This window comes from Chlorocebus sabaeus, chromosome 2 (assembly GCF_047675955.1).
Source record: "Chlorocebus sabaeus isolate Y175 chromosome 2, mChlSab1.0.hap1, whole genome shotgun sequence".
NCBI classification, from domain to species: Eukaryota; Metazoa; Chordata; class Mammalia; order Primates; family Cercopithecidae; genus Chlorocebus; species Chlorocebus sabaeus.
The window spans coordinates 38,605,908-38,622,646 of record NC_132905.1 but is presented as its reverse complement, the minus strand read 5'-3'; the positions used below and the strand labels follow the sequence as shown (position 1 = coordinate 38,622,646).

Genomic DNA, 16,739 nt, shown 5'->3' with positions numbered 1-16,739 from the left:
TATTTATTTTGAGATGGGATCTTACTCTGTCACCCAGGCTGGAATGCAGTGGCCACTGAAAGCACCCCACGCCCCCCGGACCACTATGATTGTGACCAGATTTCTGACAATCACAGCTCACTGCAGCCTCCAACTTCTGGGCTCGAGCAATCTTCCTGCCTCAGCCTCCTGAGTAGCTGGAACTCCAGGCACACACCACCACACCCCACGAATTTTTTAAATTTTCTGTAGAGACGGGATCTCACTATGTTGCCCAGACTGGTCTCAATCTCCTGGCCTAAAGCAATCCTCCTACCTTGACCCCCCAAAGCACTGAGATTATAGGTGTGAGCCACTGGGTCTAGCCAAGAGCTTTTTTTTTAGTGTATGTGTGTGGTTTTTTGTTTTTTGTTTTGTTTTTTTTTTTTTTTTGAGACAGGGTCTCATTCTGTCGCCTAGACTGGAGTGCATTGGCATGATCTCAGCTCACTGTAACCTCCGCTTCCCAGGCTCAAGCGATTCTCCTGCCTCAGCCTCCCGAGTAGCTGGGATTACAGGCATGCACCACCACACTCAGCTAATTTTTGCATTTTTAGTAGAGATGGGGTTTCACCATGTTGGCCAGGCTGGTCTTAACTCCTGACCTCAAATGATCCTCCCATCTCGGCCTCCCAAAGTGCTGGGATTACAGGTGTGAGCCACCGCGCCTGGCCCGTTTGTTGTTGTTGTTGTTGTTTATGCCCGTTGGCCCAGCCAGCCTGAGTGGGGTGGGATGGCAATAATGTGCCCCGGCTTTAGAGCCAGGCAAATCTGGGTGCAAACCCTCCTCCTGCCCCTACTAGCTGTGCGACCTCAGCACGTTTAAGCCCTGTATGAGGCCTAAATGTGGTTATAGGTACGAAGTTCTTGGTGCATAGCAGGCCCTCATGCAGCTCTCACCATTTTGGTTGTTTGAATTATGTCCACTTTAACCCTCTGTGAGCTCAGGCCAGGCAGGAACCACATTTGTTTTTTTCTGCCTGCACTGCCTGGCACACAGAAGGGGACGGACTTGTAAGGGCTGACCTATCAGTTTTCCTGGGCTGGGCAGACCCAGGCTCCTCTCCCCTCCCTGCCTGGGTGAGGTTGGGGTAGGCCCAAGGGCCCTACACCTGCTCCCTGAGACTGACCCAGCAGGCTGCTGGGTGCCAGCATCCAGCATCAATAAATTACTGGCGAGTTCAGGTGACGGGACAGATCCAGTGTCAGCTTCCTTTGTGTCCTGCAGGGAAACTCAGGCCCTGGGATCCCCCTCCACACGCCTCCCCCAACAAGGGCTCCATCAAAATAAGAGTTGTCCACCTACTGTGTGCCAGGCCCCACCTAGGCACTTTGCACCGTATTTCATCAACACTTCGCAAAGATTCTGTAAAGCAGGCACTAACTTATTTTACAGATGAGGAAACTGAGGCATAAGGAAGGGAAGTGACTTGCCAAAGACAAAATGAATATAAGCAAAAAGGCCCCTGCTTCTCCAATTCAGCAGAAATCTTCCTGGATCTCATTGCAGTGTATAGTCAAAACACACTCACACACACTCAGGGATTTTCATTCATTCATTTGTTCAGTTAACACATATGGGACACCTACTATGTGCCAAGCACTGTTCTGGATGTTGGACATACTGCAGTGAACAGAACAGAGCCCTGCCCTCTAGGAATGTACATTCCAGTAGGTGAGATGAACAGAGACAGGAAACAAATACATACGTATTATAAAGGAAGGTGGCACTGAGTCTATGAGGATGAACCAAGTAAGGAAAGGGAATGGAGGGCCACTGGGGGACTTTTAAGAAAGGCAGTCAAGGAAGGCGCCTCAGGGGAGGTGACATGTGAATGAAATCCCTCGACAAGTTAGTTATCTTATCTCTTTATGCTTTACTTTCTGGAAAAAAGGGAATGCTGGACTCGAAGGGGTCTCAAACTCTGTGAGGTGGACAGAATTTTTTCCCACTCAGTCGTAATTCCACAGGCAGCGTGGCGTGGGCCTCTGCAGGACTAGAGACACTTTTCTTCTCCCCTCCACTTCATCCAGTGCTCCATCCTCCGGTCCAAAGGATCCTTAGGGCACTTAGGGCGGGGCTTCTTGAAGGTGCTCATCTGGGCTCCCCGCTCCCCTGCCATGCGTTCTCATAGTAACTTTTTTTTTTTTGAGACAGAGTCTCACTCTGTCGCTCAGGCTGGAGTGAAGTGGTATGATCTTGGATCACTGCAACCTCCGCACCCCAGGTTCAAGCAATTCTCCTGCCTCAGCCTCCGGAGTAGCTGGGATTACAGGTGCCTACCACCACACCCGGCTAATTTTTGTATATTTAGTAGAGAGGGGGTTTCGTCATGTAGGCCAGGCTGGTCTCGAACTCCTGACCTCAGGTGATCCGCCCACCTCGGCCTCTCAAAATGTTGGGATTACAGGCGTGAACCACCACACCCAGCCTCATGGCAACTTTTTGTTTTTAATTCTAAACCCATTTTTTTTTTTTTTTTTTTTTAAGACAGTCTCACTTTGTCTCCCAGGCTGGAGTGCAGTGGCACAATCATAGCTCACTGTAGCCTCTACTGCCCAGGCTCAGGCAGTCCTTCCACCTCAGCCTCCCAAGTAGCTGGGACTACAGGTGCACACCACGACTGCCGGCTAATTTTTTTGTACTTTTTTGTAGACACAAGTCCAGGCTGGTCTTGAATTCCTGGGTTCAAGCAATCCACCCGCCTTGGTCTCCCAAAGTGCTGGGATTACAGGCGTGAGCCACTGTGCCTGGTCTGTCATGATCTTTTTAAAGTCAGCTAGTCCCTGAACTTCACGGGTCAGGTTCCTCTTGTTTATTACTGTATTCCCAACACCAAGCATGGCGGCTGACATACAGAAGATGCCCAAACAAGCATCTGGATGATGGATGGGCATAATGACAATAAGAGCTAGCATTTGTTGAGTGCTTATTCTCACGACAGCCCTGTGAGTTAGGGATAATTGTTAATATTCCCATTTTATCGGCATTGAACACTGAGGCTTAGAGAGATTAGGGGACTCAGTCACCCAACAGCAGAGCCTGTTAGGAGAAGCACAATAAATGCTGATGGATGGACTGATTATGGAAGAAGCATAGTAGCATGGTGGCAAATGCTGTAGACTTCAGTCTAGCACCTGCTTTTTGAGGATAAGCCCATTCATTCATTCGTTTGGTTGGTTGCTTATTTATCCATTTATTCAATAATGATTAAGCCTCAGCTCCTGTGCTGGGCACGGGTCGACACAGGTAATGAGGCCATCGTGATTTGCTGTGGTCAGAGCTGGGAGGGGAAAAGCCCAAGGCTCTGTGTGTGTGACCAGAGAAAGCCCCTGATCCAACCTGAGAGGTCAGGAGGCCTTTCTAGAGAGGTGGGCATGGAGCAGCGGCTCAGCATGGCTGGCAGACTGCAAGGGGATGCTATGGAATAGGGGGATAGCAGGGGGTGGCACAAACTCTTGATGGAAGGGGCACCCAGTGATGGAAACTACCTCTCCCCAAGGCTCTGGGGCCTCTCTGTTCTTCCTAGCCCTTGGGTGGACAGGCCTCTGTGGGAGCCTGAGTCACTCTGCCCCACCCCAGGCCTGGAACTTCCTGTGGGCACAGTCAGGGCCACCTCACTGTCGAGTTGCAGGCATTCCCGCTCATCTGGGCCCAGGGTCAGAGATCAGTGAAAGGCAAGTGATCCAGGCCAAATCAGGCAAAGGCCAGGTGCCTAGTTCTGTCCTGCGGCCCTGAGCCTCTTTTCTCCTGTGGGACTCAGTTTACCCATCTATCAGAGGCACGGTTTGCACTGTATTCTCTGAGAACCCTTCATCACCAAGCTCTTGTGACCCAGTGCGTTACTATCCATATTCAGAGTGAGCCCTGGGGGCTTGGACTCACTGCACTTCGACTCCAGTCTCCCTTGGACACCTGGACTAAGTGTAAAAAAAAAAAAAAATCCAGAGGCTGGGTTTGGTGGCTCACACCTGTAATCCCAGCACTTTGGGAGGCCGAGGCGGGAGAATCACTTGAGCCCAGGAGTTTGAGACCAGCCTGGGCAACAAAGAGAGACCCTGTCTCTACAAAAAATAATTTAAAAAAAATAGCTGGGTGTGGTGGTGCATGCCTGTGGTCCCAGCTACTGAGGAGGCTGAGGTGGGAGGATTGCTTCAGCCTGGGAGGTAGACACTCCAGTGAGCCGCAATTGCACCACTGCACTCAGCCTGGGAGACAGAGTGAGACCCTGTCTCAAAATTTTAAAAAATGCAGAGGATCTCCTGGCCTTTGATTCATGGGGCAGCCTACTTTGTCCTTTGGCAGGTGTCTGGAATGGGAATCAAAAAGGAGCAGCTGCCCCCTAGGACTGTGATTGCATACCCCCAGGAGCTGGGCATTGTGGGAGACTTACCCCCCTCCCCCACCCACCATGCCCCTCCTAAAGGACCCCAGTGACACAGATAGGCCGAAGACTCAGGATCTGTTTCTGCAAAAGTGGGGATGGGCCCCAGTAGGCCGTTCTCACTCCTTGGCCGTTCTACTCTCCCAGGAGCCCTTGGGGCAAGAGGCTGGGACATGCCGGGTGCAGTGAGCTGTCACACAGTGGGGGGAACTCCAGACCTCTGACCTCCAAGACCACAGACCTCTGGACCCCTGCAGCTGTCCTCCGCTCCCCACTTCTTCTCTACCCCACAGTCTTGCTCGTTTAAAACTCGCCAGTAGCTCCCATAGCAGCTGGAATGCCATCCAAAGTATTTCCCAGGGTCTTCAAGACTCCTGCCCTCCAACCCCTCCTCCCTCACTTCAGTCTCACCACAATGGATGCCTTCCAGCTTCTAGAAAATGCCAATCTCCTTCCCACCTTGGGGCTTTTGCCTTTGCTCTTCCTTCTGCCTGGAATGCAGGAACAACATGCCTTGGCACCTGTCATTTAAGTCACTGCTCAGATGCTACCTCCTTAGAGGGGCCTTCCCCGATCTCCGTAAGAAAAGCAGCCCCTTCTATGCATTATTTGCTATCACAGCTCCCTCTCTCCTTCATGGCCCATTCCCTGGGCTGTTGTAATCAATAGCTGGTTTGTTCAATAGCCATCTTCCATACCCATTGGAGCACTCCTGTAGGGCAGGGACCTTGGGGATCCCATGACCATATCCCAAGCCCCTGCTGCACAATGGCTGCTAAACAAATGTTTATTGAATGAATGAAGCACAAAAAGTGTCAACAATGCCTGTCTTCCTCCTTGAATACTTTGAGGTCCCCTGAGGGAGAAAATGGCACTTATTGGGCGCCCATCACAGGTCAGGCACTCTCATCCTGTTGAATCTCTACATCTGTGACGTCCTGTCCCGTTATACAGATGATGAAGTAGGGGCTCCGTGGCCTGCCTGAGGTCACTCAGCACAGGTGTAATGATGGCTTCATTCCACCGGGAAGTAGCCAAGTGGGATCTGTGAGCATGAAGAATGCCATGCCAAATAATCGTCAGGACTCACTTCCAAATCTGACTCTACCCGAAGCCCATGTTCTTTTCATTATACTATACATTCTGCCGTGCCAGAACTCAGCCCAAGACTGACAACCAGGTTTTTAGCTTCTGAAAGGCAGGCAAAGATCCAGACTGGGTGGAGAGGTGGTCCGGCTTAGTGGTTATTGAAGTGGGTCCTGGAACTGGACGGAGAGACCAGGGCTCATACAAGGACCCCATCACCCAGGCACAGGGTATATTTGCCACAAGTTATCATTACCATTGCCAGGCTAGAGCATCTTTGCTCTCAGGAAGAGTCTGCTGGAAGGATAACTGTCAAGGGACACATAGAAAAACTCAGGGTCTGAGCTTCTTAATAACAGAAGCCCCTGCGCCCCTGGGGCTGGCCTTTGGGTAGTGACTTCCCTGCTCTGAGTGGTCACCTCTTAAAAACGGGCATGCATACCAGCATAGATCCAAAAAGAGCTCTTGGGAAGATAAAGAGGAAAAATGACTGTGGAGTTGTTGGTGTATATAAAGTAACATGAAATGTAAATTATCTAAAAATAATCTCCCATGTGAAATGCAGAGAGAGGTTGGGACTTGGGAGACCTCAAGGGTTCTTTCAGCATTTATTGGCACCTACTGTGTGCCAGGTGTTGTGCTAGGGCCTGTGCATATGAGGATGGGTCAGATATGGCCCTGAGCATCTGGAGCTCCCTTTCTACTGGGGGAAGTGAGCCAGGTATTTACAGAGTGGGGCTCTCTCTGAGCGCCGAAAGGGGAAGACTTTGTGTGTGATACGGCAGCAGGAGCCAGGTGTACATGAGCTGAAACCCACCCCTCCTTCCTGCATGACCTTGAGCAGGTCAGGCCACTTCTCCAAGCCCCAGGCCCTCATCTGTAAAATGGGGCCTTCCCCTCTGCCTCACAGAGTTGCCAGGACATGTCATGTAGTAGGTCCTGGGGTGGGGGACTTTGGGATGGGAGAAGCCAGTAGTTCCTAGGCAGGAAACGGTCCTGCACTAGCCAAAGTCTGGGCCTCAGGACTTGGATGGTGAATTGCCTGCAGGAGTGTCGTGGGGACATGGGGTGGATCCCAGAGGACAGCTGGGAGGGAAGTGCAGCAATTCCTCATGAACTGTTAAGGAAGTGGGGGATAGGGGTGCAGAAATCCTGGAAATTTGGCCTGTGCCTTTATTTATGTTGGAATTTCATTAAGGGGGAGGGGACCAGCTAGCTCTACCCAAGGTCAGATCTGCCCAGGTAGGAGGGGGGCGGTGGGGCCACCTGAGTTTACTCAGCAAGAGATTCCTGGTCAAGGCGCACCCGGGAAGGCAGGGCGTCTCAGGATGAGTTTGTGGATGTGTTGAGTGCTTTCTGAAGCCGAGGTGGGATTGGGCTGAGGCCACAGGCGACTTCCCAGGGGGCCCGGGCCTGTCCCAGAGCAGCGGAGCAGGCAAGCAGAGGCAAAGCTGGTCAAACTTCGGGGAATTCAGGGTGAGGCAAAAGGAGAGGAAGTTTGGGGGCCCCGAAGGGCGGCGATGTGGGGTTCCCCCAGGGGAACACTGCTCTTCTGGCTTTGGCTCACGGGAGAGAGGTCAAGCCAGTTGCGGGAGCGAGGGACGGGGAGCCTGCCCTACACCTCCCCGGCCGGGCTAAGTGGGGCGGGGCGGCCGGGAGGCCGGCTGCTGGGCCGGGGTCTGCGCCCTACTCCCCGCGGGACCGCCGCGTCCGGGAGGAGCGGGACCTGCGAAGCTCCGGGCCCGACCCGGCGCGGTCCCTGGGCTGGGCACTACGCTCCTGCGGTTCCTGCCCTCTCGGCGGCTGCGGGCGCGGCTGCCCCCGCGCCCCCAGGGGCCGGGCCGGGCGGGGCCTGGGCCCAGCGGGCGGGCGCACGAGGAAGGGGGGGCGGGCGGCGGCGAAGGCTGCGCCGCTCTAACAGGTGGGATCCCGCGGCGTGGTGGAGGCGGGCGCGGGAGGAGGAGGAGGAGGAGGAGGAGGAAGAGCCGCGGCAGCGGGAGCCTGAGCAGGAGCAGGATGAGCCGCGCAAGCTGACAGCCACTGCTGCCGCCCGCGCCCAGGCTCGGTCTCGCTCCCCGCGCTCGGGGCCGCTCCCCGCCTCCCGCCTCCCCCGGCCGCCCGCGGGGCGGCCCGCCCCCTCTGCACCTCCGGGCCCGGAGCTGCCTCCATCGCTCCTGCATCCCGGCCGGGGGGAGGAGGAGGCGGAGCAGGAGGCGAGCCGGAGCCGCCGCCGCCAACGCCGCCGCCGCCGCCGCCGCCCGAGCAGGACAGAGCGCGCCGCAGCCCCGCGCGTCCGGCCGCCGCCCGCGCCCATCCAGCAGCCTCGCCGGAGCCACACCGCGGGACAGCTGCGGCCGCGGCGCGTCCCGGCCCGGCCCAGCCCAGCCCAGCTCAGTCCCGGCACCGGGCGGCCCGGCGGCCGGCCCGCCCCCGAGGGCGCCGGGCGCGGCGGGAGGATGCCGAAGCCGACGCTGCTGCTGCGCGGGGGCTGGGAGCGCGAGCGCAGCCCCGGGGACTCGGAGCTGGGCCGCCAGTTCCGGGACTGGTGCTTGCGCACCTACGGCGACTCGGCCAAAACCAAGACGGTGACACGCAGCAAATACCAGCGGATCGCCGAGGTCCTGCAGGGCGGCGGCGGGACCGGCGCGGGCAGCGGCCCCGCAGCGGGCGAGAAAGGCAAGTTCCAGTTCTGGGTGCGCTCCAAGGGCTTCCGCCTGGGCAGCGGCCGGGAACCCAAGATGGGCCAAGTGGTGTATGTGCCGGTCAAGACGGGCTCGGTGAGTGCGCGCGCGGCGGCCGCGGGCGGGTCCCGCGGCGGGGCTTGGGGCGGGCGGGCGGGGGCGGGGTGGGGGTGTGGATGTGTGTCCGAACGTGTGTCCCTGAGGTTGTCCGTGTGTCGGGCCCGCCGGAGGCGCACGCGTCCCTGCTCACCGGCCCTTCCCGGCTCGCCTGGGCAGCGCTCCGGGTTCGGGGCGTCCCTGCCCCCCTCCGCGCCGCTGCCCGGGCCGTGGCCGTGCCGGGCAGGCTGTCCCGGGCTGCTCACCCCAGCATGTTCCGTCCTCCCGTCCCCTCCCCCCGCCAGCAGGCGGCTCCTCTGGAGCCCGAGCCTCCCCCCGCCCGCCCCGGGGCTGCCTGTCCCGGGCGCCTCGCGCTCCCGCCCCCGGGCCGGCTGGGCGGTGTGTGTGTGTGTGTGTGTGTGTGTGTGTGTGTGTGTGTGTGTGTGCGCGCGCTGAGGGTGGTGCCGCGGGGTAGGGGGGAGGGAGGCAGGGGCAGCCGCGGGACGGGGAGTCCGCCGGGCCTCCCAGCGCCAGGGGAAGGGGCCCGCCCGGGCACTGTCGCCCCGACCCCACCCGGGGCTAGCCCGGGGAGGGGCGGCCGGAGCCGCAGCCTGGCGCAGGAGCAGCCTCCCGCGGGTGGGTGGGGCGCCCCCTCAGCCCCCCGGGCCCCTCGCTCCCCCCTCACCGGGACGGGGGCGGCCTGACCTATCCCTCCCCTCCCCTCCCCCGTTCCCCGGGCCGGCCCGGTCCGGGCGGGGTGGCGTGGGGGAGGGGGCGGGGAACCGCAGCCGCCTAAAGGGAGGAGGCGGGCGGCCGGGCGGGGGCGTCCCCTCTGGCCCGGGGCGCCCTGGAGAGGGCGTGCGGCGCGGGCCCCGCGGCTCCCCCGCCGGGACCTCATTGTTCTGCAGAGGGTGGGGGCTGGGGGGGGTGGCCGCTCCCGGGGCGCTGCTGAGCTTTGAACTTTCCGTCGCCGAGACCCTCCATTAGTGCGTTCCGCCCCCGGCCCGGTCGGGCCGCGCCGGCCTCCCCCCGCCCTTCTTGCTCCCTCCCCGGCCGGAGCACGAGAGCCGGGCCGCCCCGCGCCGGCCTCCCTCCCTCCCCCGCTCTCCCGCTCCCCCCTCCGCGCTCCTCCCCCGGCCGGCCCGCCCGCCCCGCGCTCAGCCCCGTCCCCGGCCGGAGCGGGCTCTTCACACACAATTGATTCGGTCGTTACGAAAAGTGCACTTGTCCCCTCCCCCTCCCCCTCCGCGGCCGCCCGGGCCCGGCCCGCGGGGTGAGGGGGCCGCGAGGGAGGGAGGCGGGAGCCGGGGAGCAGATCCGGAGGCGCCTCCCCCCGCGCCCAGGGGACGGGGCTGCAGGCCGCGGGGAGTGGGAGCCGCGAGCGCGGAGGGCGGGCGGCCCATCTGCGAGGAGCGCTGATAACCGCGCTGCGGCCGCCAGCAGCCCATCTGCGCCGCTGCCGCCTCCGGCCGGACCGGGAACAGGGGGCCGGGGCCGGGCCGAGGGGCGCGCCGGGACCCGGTTCCCCGAGGGGGAAGCTGGGGCAGTGACCCAGCCCGCGCAAGGCTGGGATCCCCCCAGCCTAAATCCGCACTCTTGCTCAAACCCGGCGAGTCTGGGTCATTGTCCCCTCCCCCGATCGAGTCCAGGACCCCTCCCCCAGCCCAAATCAGTGCCCACTTTCCCAGATGGGGCGCATGGGTCAGCCCTCCCCACCCTGCCAGGTCGGTCCCCTCCTCGGTTCTCCCATCTTGGGTCACTGCGCCCCGCCGGAGTGCGGTTTTTCTGAGGTCAGTGACCCATGAGATGGTTGGCTGGGTCCTGCCTCCTACCCTAGGTCAGTGCCCTCTGCCATCAGGGCTTCCCGGGTAGGTGCCCCCCCCCCATCCTGGTTACACCTCCCTGAAGAGCTGGAAGCCTTGGCCCAACCTTCTTAGTCTGAGGCAGGACCCCTGAGTCCACCCTCTCCTGGAGTTGGGGGTTGACCCCCCCCAGACCTGGCAGCAGGCTCACTGGCTTTCTGTGTAGCTCAACTTCTCCCTAGGGTGTGGGCATCTGGAGCAGTCGTCCACTCTTTATCCACACAGCTGTAGAGGCTGAGCACCCCCTCCCCCATCCAGGCCACATGCAGAAACTGGGTGTTAGGCCTGGACCCCAGGTCCTGCTGGCCCGGCTGCTGGCTTCAGACGCTCCCTGAGGCCCACGCTGACCCTCCCTGCCTGCCCCTGGCAGCGCGACCGTCCCCAGTCTCCACCCTGGCTCTCAGACCAATAATGAGCCCTCCCTGAGGGACCACCTGCCTGGGAGGCAGAGAAAGGGGACCCAGGCCTCCCAGTCCAGGCTGCCAGGAGATCGACAAACACAACAGATGTGCCCTCCCTCGACAGCCCGCTGCTCGGGCTCCCCACGCCCGCCTGCCTGGCCTGCTGGTCCCCAGAGAGCCCGTTAGTTACCTGCCACTCGCCCAGCCAGCCGGAGCCAGGCAGGAGATGCCACCCCCATCTCCAAGTTCCTTCCTGGGGCCCAGTTATTATTTTTATATTTCCATTTTCCTTTTCACTGATCCAAGAGGAACAAATCCTGCTGGGAATTCTGGGGCAGCCATTGGCCTCTTCCTGGGAGGGGCTGAATGGGACCTCCTTTGAAAGGTGCAAAGGACATCTCCTACGGTCCCTGGCCTACACACACACACACACACACACACACACATCCCTGCCCCTGGTGTCAGTTGGGAGAGAGCCTGTAGTTTGGTCCTCGGTGGGTTTTTGTGAAGGTCATTGGGCCATAAACCTTTGTCCAAAGCATTTGTTTAGTACCCACAGGCCTTGTGCGGGCACTGGGGTGCTGGGGTGGGTGGGGCTCTGTGCCTGCTCCCAGGTCACCCAGATGTCAGGAGTGGTGGGCATAGCTGAGGACAGGATAAAAAAGCCCATGGGGGCTTCAAGAGAGAGCAGGTAGGAAGATTCCAAGGAAGAAGGGAGGTGGGAGTTGGGTCATCCAGCCGCGACAGGCCCCATATAGCCTCTGTCCCCAGGGTGGCCATGGTGTGTCACCTCTCTTCCCCATTGCTCTCTGGCTGCCCCCACCCTGGGCCTCCCTTCCTCCTCCCACAGCCATATGCGGTGCTGCGGTCGGGGCCCTCTCCTAGTCCCGGCCAGCCTCAGGTCGATGATCTGACACCACTTGTCCCGTCCCATCTGGCCCTGAGCTTTTCTGGGTGTGTGTGACAAAGGCTTAATCTGTCCGGACGGGCCCAGGGCAGAGAGAGGGCGAGGGGAATTACACTCCGCAGGGCCTCCTGCAGCTGGGGCCCGGGTGGGGGTGGGGCAGGGCGGGGGTCGAGGAGAAGCCTGGGCGTGGGGGGAGAGGCAAGTTGGCCTCCAGTTTGCAGGTTGTCACAGGAAGTAGAAGGTGGAAGCGGGGTATGGAGGGGAGGAGGGCGGAGTCCTCCACGGGCAGCTAGGGGTGCTGGTGGGGATAAGATCTCTTTATGACAAGAGCCAGCTGGGGGCCTCCTGGCCAGGCAAAGCCTGGTGAGGATTTATTTCTTACGTTTGGCCTGCTCCAGCCCCTGTGGGCTGCCGAGAGGGGGAAGCAAACCCGTTGGAGACAAGACCCTCCAATTCTGTTCTGGCATTGGCCACAAAGTCAAACAACCCCTTTCCGTTTCCTCTGGCGTCTCGGAGTAGAGCCGTCCACAGAGCCTGCGAGGGCCACAGGTTATGGCTGAGGTGGGTCTCTGGGCTGTCTGTCATTTCCTAGGATCAGAGAGCCCCGACTCTGTGGAGAGATAGAGGTGCTCAGCCCAACTGTACCATCTTCCAGATGGGAAAACTGAGGGCTAGAGAGAGGAATTTTCCATTTGTTGGGAGCTAGGACTGGAACAGGGTTCTCTGTGCACCGCTGTAGCTTCTCCGTGGACCTGCCACATGCCAGGAATCCCACCATTAGAGCCCCATTCCCCAAGGGAAACTTCGAGATTGCCAAACTCCACTCTCAACACCAGGCTTTTGCAAGCTGGACCCCAGGTGTTCCGCTACCCAAATTGACTAATGGTGGTCTTTTCCCAGTTTGCAACAACGTTCATTTAGTGGAAAGCCTTTTCAGTCCTAAGTCTGTCTCCCTAGAGCTTTTGTGTAAACCTTTGACACCTGCGGCCGCTGGTCTGGGCGGGAAATGGCCTCTGACTTAGCACCGCGTAATATGTGCTGTGACCTTTGGTTGAGTCCCTCAATATTTCCTGGTTTTCCCTGAATTATCAGTACAGCAGCTGTTTCGGGGGTCACCTACTGCGTGCCTGTCACTGGGCTGAGGTGCTGATACGCATCAGCTTATGGAATTCTCACAGCAGCCTAGAGGCCAGTGCTGTGATTACTGCTACTTTCACATGAGTAAACTGAGGCTTAGGGAGGTTCAGAACTTCCCCTAGTCCACACCAATGCCAGGGACCTTGCATACCTCTCCATTCTGACTTTGAAGGATCTTGCAACCTGATCCAATTTGAAAGCATAAGTCCTTCATATCAAGCTTTCAGTCCATTACACTTTAGTCTGAATTAGTTTCAAAGCATCCCTCTGATCAAGATGTCTGTATTCACAGGCTTGTGCCTGAGGCAGGACTGGCATAGCATAAAGTCTGTGGGCTTTCCTAGGGCTCATGAAGATGGGTGGGGAGGAGGAGGACGCCTCTGTTGTCCTGGGCCCTGGGGGGCTTTGGGAAGAAGGTTGACAGTGATGCCTGGCACAGGCCCCGTTTGCATTTTTCGTGAGTGGCAGAGCGTGCGTTTTTGTCAGTTACGCCTTGTGATTTGGGTGGCATAGTCCTGGGTAACTCTGGGGGGCTGCATTTCGGTGTCAGGGTGATGCAGACAGGTCAGGCTCTGCCTTCCTGGGGCCTCCCCTCTAAGTCCTGGGTCACTCTCTGCCTAGGGGTGGGGACACTGTGCACCCTTCTTCCTTGGGTAGGAGCTGGCAGGAAAACCTTCTCCTTTATGGCCCCTGCAGGCTGCTTTGCCGTCCCTGCATGTCTGGGAGGCTGGAAGGCCCATCTGGGACCTCGGAAATGCTGCTGGGAGGATTGGGGGGTGGGGAACCTATGGCTGGGGCTGTCTGGGGACCAAGGTGGAGGGCCTCAGGCATACCTGGGCTTCTTCAAGCCAGATCTTAGCTCAGAGGTTGTGCGACTGAATCCTGCACGTGTGCGCTCACGGGCTAGAATATGCATGTGCATGTGTGTGTGTGTGTAAAAGTGCAACTGTGTGGGTGTGAGTGTGCTGTTCCTATCTATGTGCAGGCTGGAAATGCTTGTGTGAGTGTGTGTGTGGAGTGTGTGCAGGACACAGGTGGAGAGGCTCCTCTGTGTGTTTATCGGCATCTATGTGAGCACCTGGGCTGTGGGCCTTGGCAGCCGCGGGTGTGACTGTGTGTGCGTGCACTCATGTGAGATCCGGATCGGACTCACCCTGTCTGTCTGCCAGTGTGGTGCTGTCGGGGTGTCCTCCATCATCATCAAGTCACCCGAGCTGCAGCCCTGGCCCCTGCCATCCCTGGAGTCTCAGCAGCTGGCTGAAGCCAAGTGGTGGCCATAAGAGGTGGTGCCATGCCCATGTCCCCATGACATGACTGCAGCCAAGGCATCTCCTTGTTCCAGCTTCCCACCGCCACCCCCTACCCGCCTCTTGCTATGGTCCTATAACAAAGCCAAGCACGGGGTGGAAAGGTCCTGGGAGAAAAGGCTCTGAACTTGAAGGGAGGGGGCCAGGGCCTATGGGGTCCTAACTCAACTGTTTAATTGCCACATGACCCCGGAGAAATAGCCTGCCTCGCCTCTCTCAGTCTCAGTTTCCTTTTCTGGAAAATGGGCTCTAAAGCTCCATTTCTTGGCAAACTGGAAAAGGCTCTGCTGTCATTTGAGGATGGTGGCTAAGGAATGTGCTTGAGGCCACCCTGCTCACTCATGTCAAAGCCAGGCCTACCAGCCTGGGGACATGGTGAGACCCTGTCTCTATACAAAATTTTTAAAAACTTAGGCATGGTGGCATGCATCTGTGGTCCCAGCTTCTCAGGAGGCTGAGGCAGGAGGATCACTTGAGCTCAGGAGTTAGAGGCTGCAGTGACCTGTGATCATGCCACTGCACTCCAGCCTGGGTGACAGAGGGAGACTCTGTCTCAAAAAAAAAAAAGAGAACCAGGCTAGGCCTATGGGCCCCAAAGCAGGTAAAGGAGCAGCTAGAAGTTGGTGACAGCACCCACCAGGGCCAGTGGCTTATTAGAACAAGAACTCTTGAGTCTGCTTTGATGTAGAGAATAGGTAAAGGGCCTGGGCTTTAATGCTACAGGGCCCTGGGTTCAAATCCCATCTCTGCCCTTTTATCAGTTTGGCCTTAATTTTCCTTCCTTCCCTGCCTTCTTTCCTTCCCTCCCTTCCTTCCTTCCTTCCTTCCTTCCTTCCTTCCTTCCTTCCTTCCTTCCTTCCTTCCTTCCTTCCTTCCTTCCTCTCTTTTTTGATGCAATATTGGCTTACTGCAACCTCCACCTCCCATGGCCTTAATTTTCTCATCAGTAAAATGGAGCTGTAATCATATTCTTTTTCTAGGAATGATGTGGAAATTAATGCTTTCATGCACGTAGGGCCCCCAAATGTAGCAAATCTTAGGGAATGTTAGCTGCTATGTGATCTCACTGAGCCTCAGTATTCCTCATCTGGAAAATGGGGATGGTGATGAAGGATGTTGTGAATATTAAATGGCACAGTGGAGATGAGGCACCCAGCCAAGTCCCTGGCATAGAGTAGGTAGGCAGCAACTATGAGTTCCCTAGAGGTTGTATCTGAGTCATTTCTGTGTCTTCAGCACTATCAGGGGCCTGAGAAATGTTGCACTGAATAGAACAGAGAAGGCTTTTTCTTTTCTTTTTTCTTTTTTTTTTTTTTTTGAGTCAGATTCTCACTTTGTTGCCCAGGCTGGTCTTCAGCTCCTGAGCTCAAGTGATCCTCCTGCCTCAGCCTCCCACGCAGCTGGGCTTACAGGTGGTGGACACTGCAGCTGGCCCCAGAAGTCTTGGTGAGGGATGGAGGTGTGGCATGAACCCCCAGAGCTGGGAACTTGCAGGCTCAGGGTCTCTTGCTGCCCTGACTGGTTCTTGCCCTGCAGTGAGCCTCCTTAGCTTTAGTTATGACATACAGAAGACTCCAGTGATCTCCCTGCCTCTGAATTCCTCCGAGGTGTCAGATCCCAGAAGTCAAGGAAGGGCGCTGGAGGGCTTTCCCAAGGCCAGGCAGGCACCTGCTGAGTAGAGGGACAAGCCTCTCGCCCTTCTTCTATATGGACCCGACCCCCACCCGGTCCCCGCCTTCTCCATATGGACTGCACCCCCGCCCGGCCCCCTGGCTGGGAACCTGAGTTCCTGGGGTCTGGATTTGTAAGGGGAACACATAATGGCGGGCGTAATGACTGCCTCCCTCCGGCAGGGGTCTGAGCCCATCTCCCAATTTTTCAAGCCCCTGCCATGTGCCAGATACATTATTCCATTTAATCTCCCCTGGGTTCTGTGAAGTAGATGAGAACTTGGTACCAGAGAGGCCAGGGGACCTCCCCAAGGCCCACAGTGAACACATGACTGGACTGGAGCTCCAGGACTCTGTCTGACTCTCCAAACCCCAGGGCCTGGAGGCGGGGTCCACGGGAGGACCCCTGGGAGTGAAGGCAGCAGGGGTGCCCTAGCTCTCCATCCACCCCTGGCTCGTGGTGCCCTCTCACCTTTAGTAAGGACACCCCACTTAAGCTTTCTAGACCTCGAGGCAGCCCTCCCACCTGGCCAGACCCAGCCTAATGGGAGACAGATGCCCCCGCTGCCTCTCGCCCATGCTCTTCCCCTCGGATTTCAACTGCAGCTGTAGGCCTGGCCTGGGCGGGCTGCTGGGCCAGCAGACGGGAGTGGGGGGGAGTGGGGAGACGGCAAAGCAGGTGGGAGGCTGGGCCCATCCTCTCACCCACATGGTTGTGGATCCCAGAGCACTAGTCCTCTTGGCTACCCTGGACATGGAGCTCCTCCCCTGCAGATGGGGAAACTAAGGCAGACTGGAGGGAACTCACTCAAGGTCCCACTGAGCTCCAGAGCTGAGTGTGAGCCTCTGGTTCCCAAGCCCAGGTCATTCATTCATTCACTTCCTCGCTGTCCTTCCTGCACAGCAGCTGCAGCTTTCCCCTTCCTCAGCCTCACCTGAGAGTCACTTCCGACCCCTTTCTCTGACCTCCTCTCCCTCCCAGTCCAACCCATTTGCAAATCCTGTTGATTCTACCTTCAAAGCACATCTCAAATTCTACCATGTCTCATGGCCTCCACTGCCTCCAGCCTGGTCCAAGCCTGGAGAGGCAGCTGCCTCCCCACGGGGCCCCCTGTGTCTACCCTGTTCCCTGCCCACATAACCCTTTCTTCCCACAAACAGCCAGAGGAAATCTTGGAAACCCCAAGTC

At 58.2% G+C, this 16,739-nt stretch overlaps 1 protein-coding gene across 1 annotated transcript in view; it reads left to right on the top strand.

Annotated features, from left to right (window-relative positions):
* Positions 1-7,468: 7,468 nt before the first annotated feature.
* Positions 7,469-16,739, top strand: part of NOL4L (nucleolar protein 4 like) — a 147,960-nt gene continuing 138,689 nt past the window's right edge. The window contains exon 1 of the mRNA XM_008020545.3: positions 7,469-8,266. Within this exon, the coding sequence (XP_008018736.1) occupies positions 7,946-8,266 (321 nt within the window). The 5' untranslated portion in view covers positions 7,469-7,945. The remainder of the gene's footprint in view (positions 8,267-16,739) is intronic.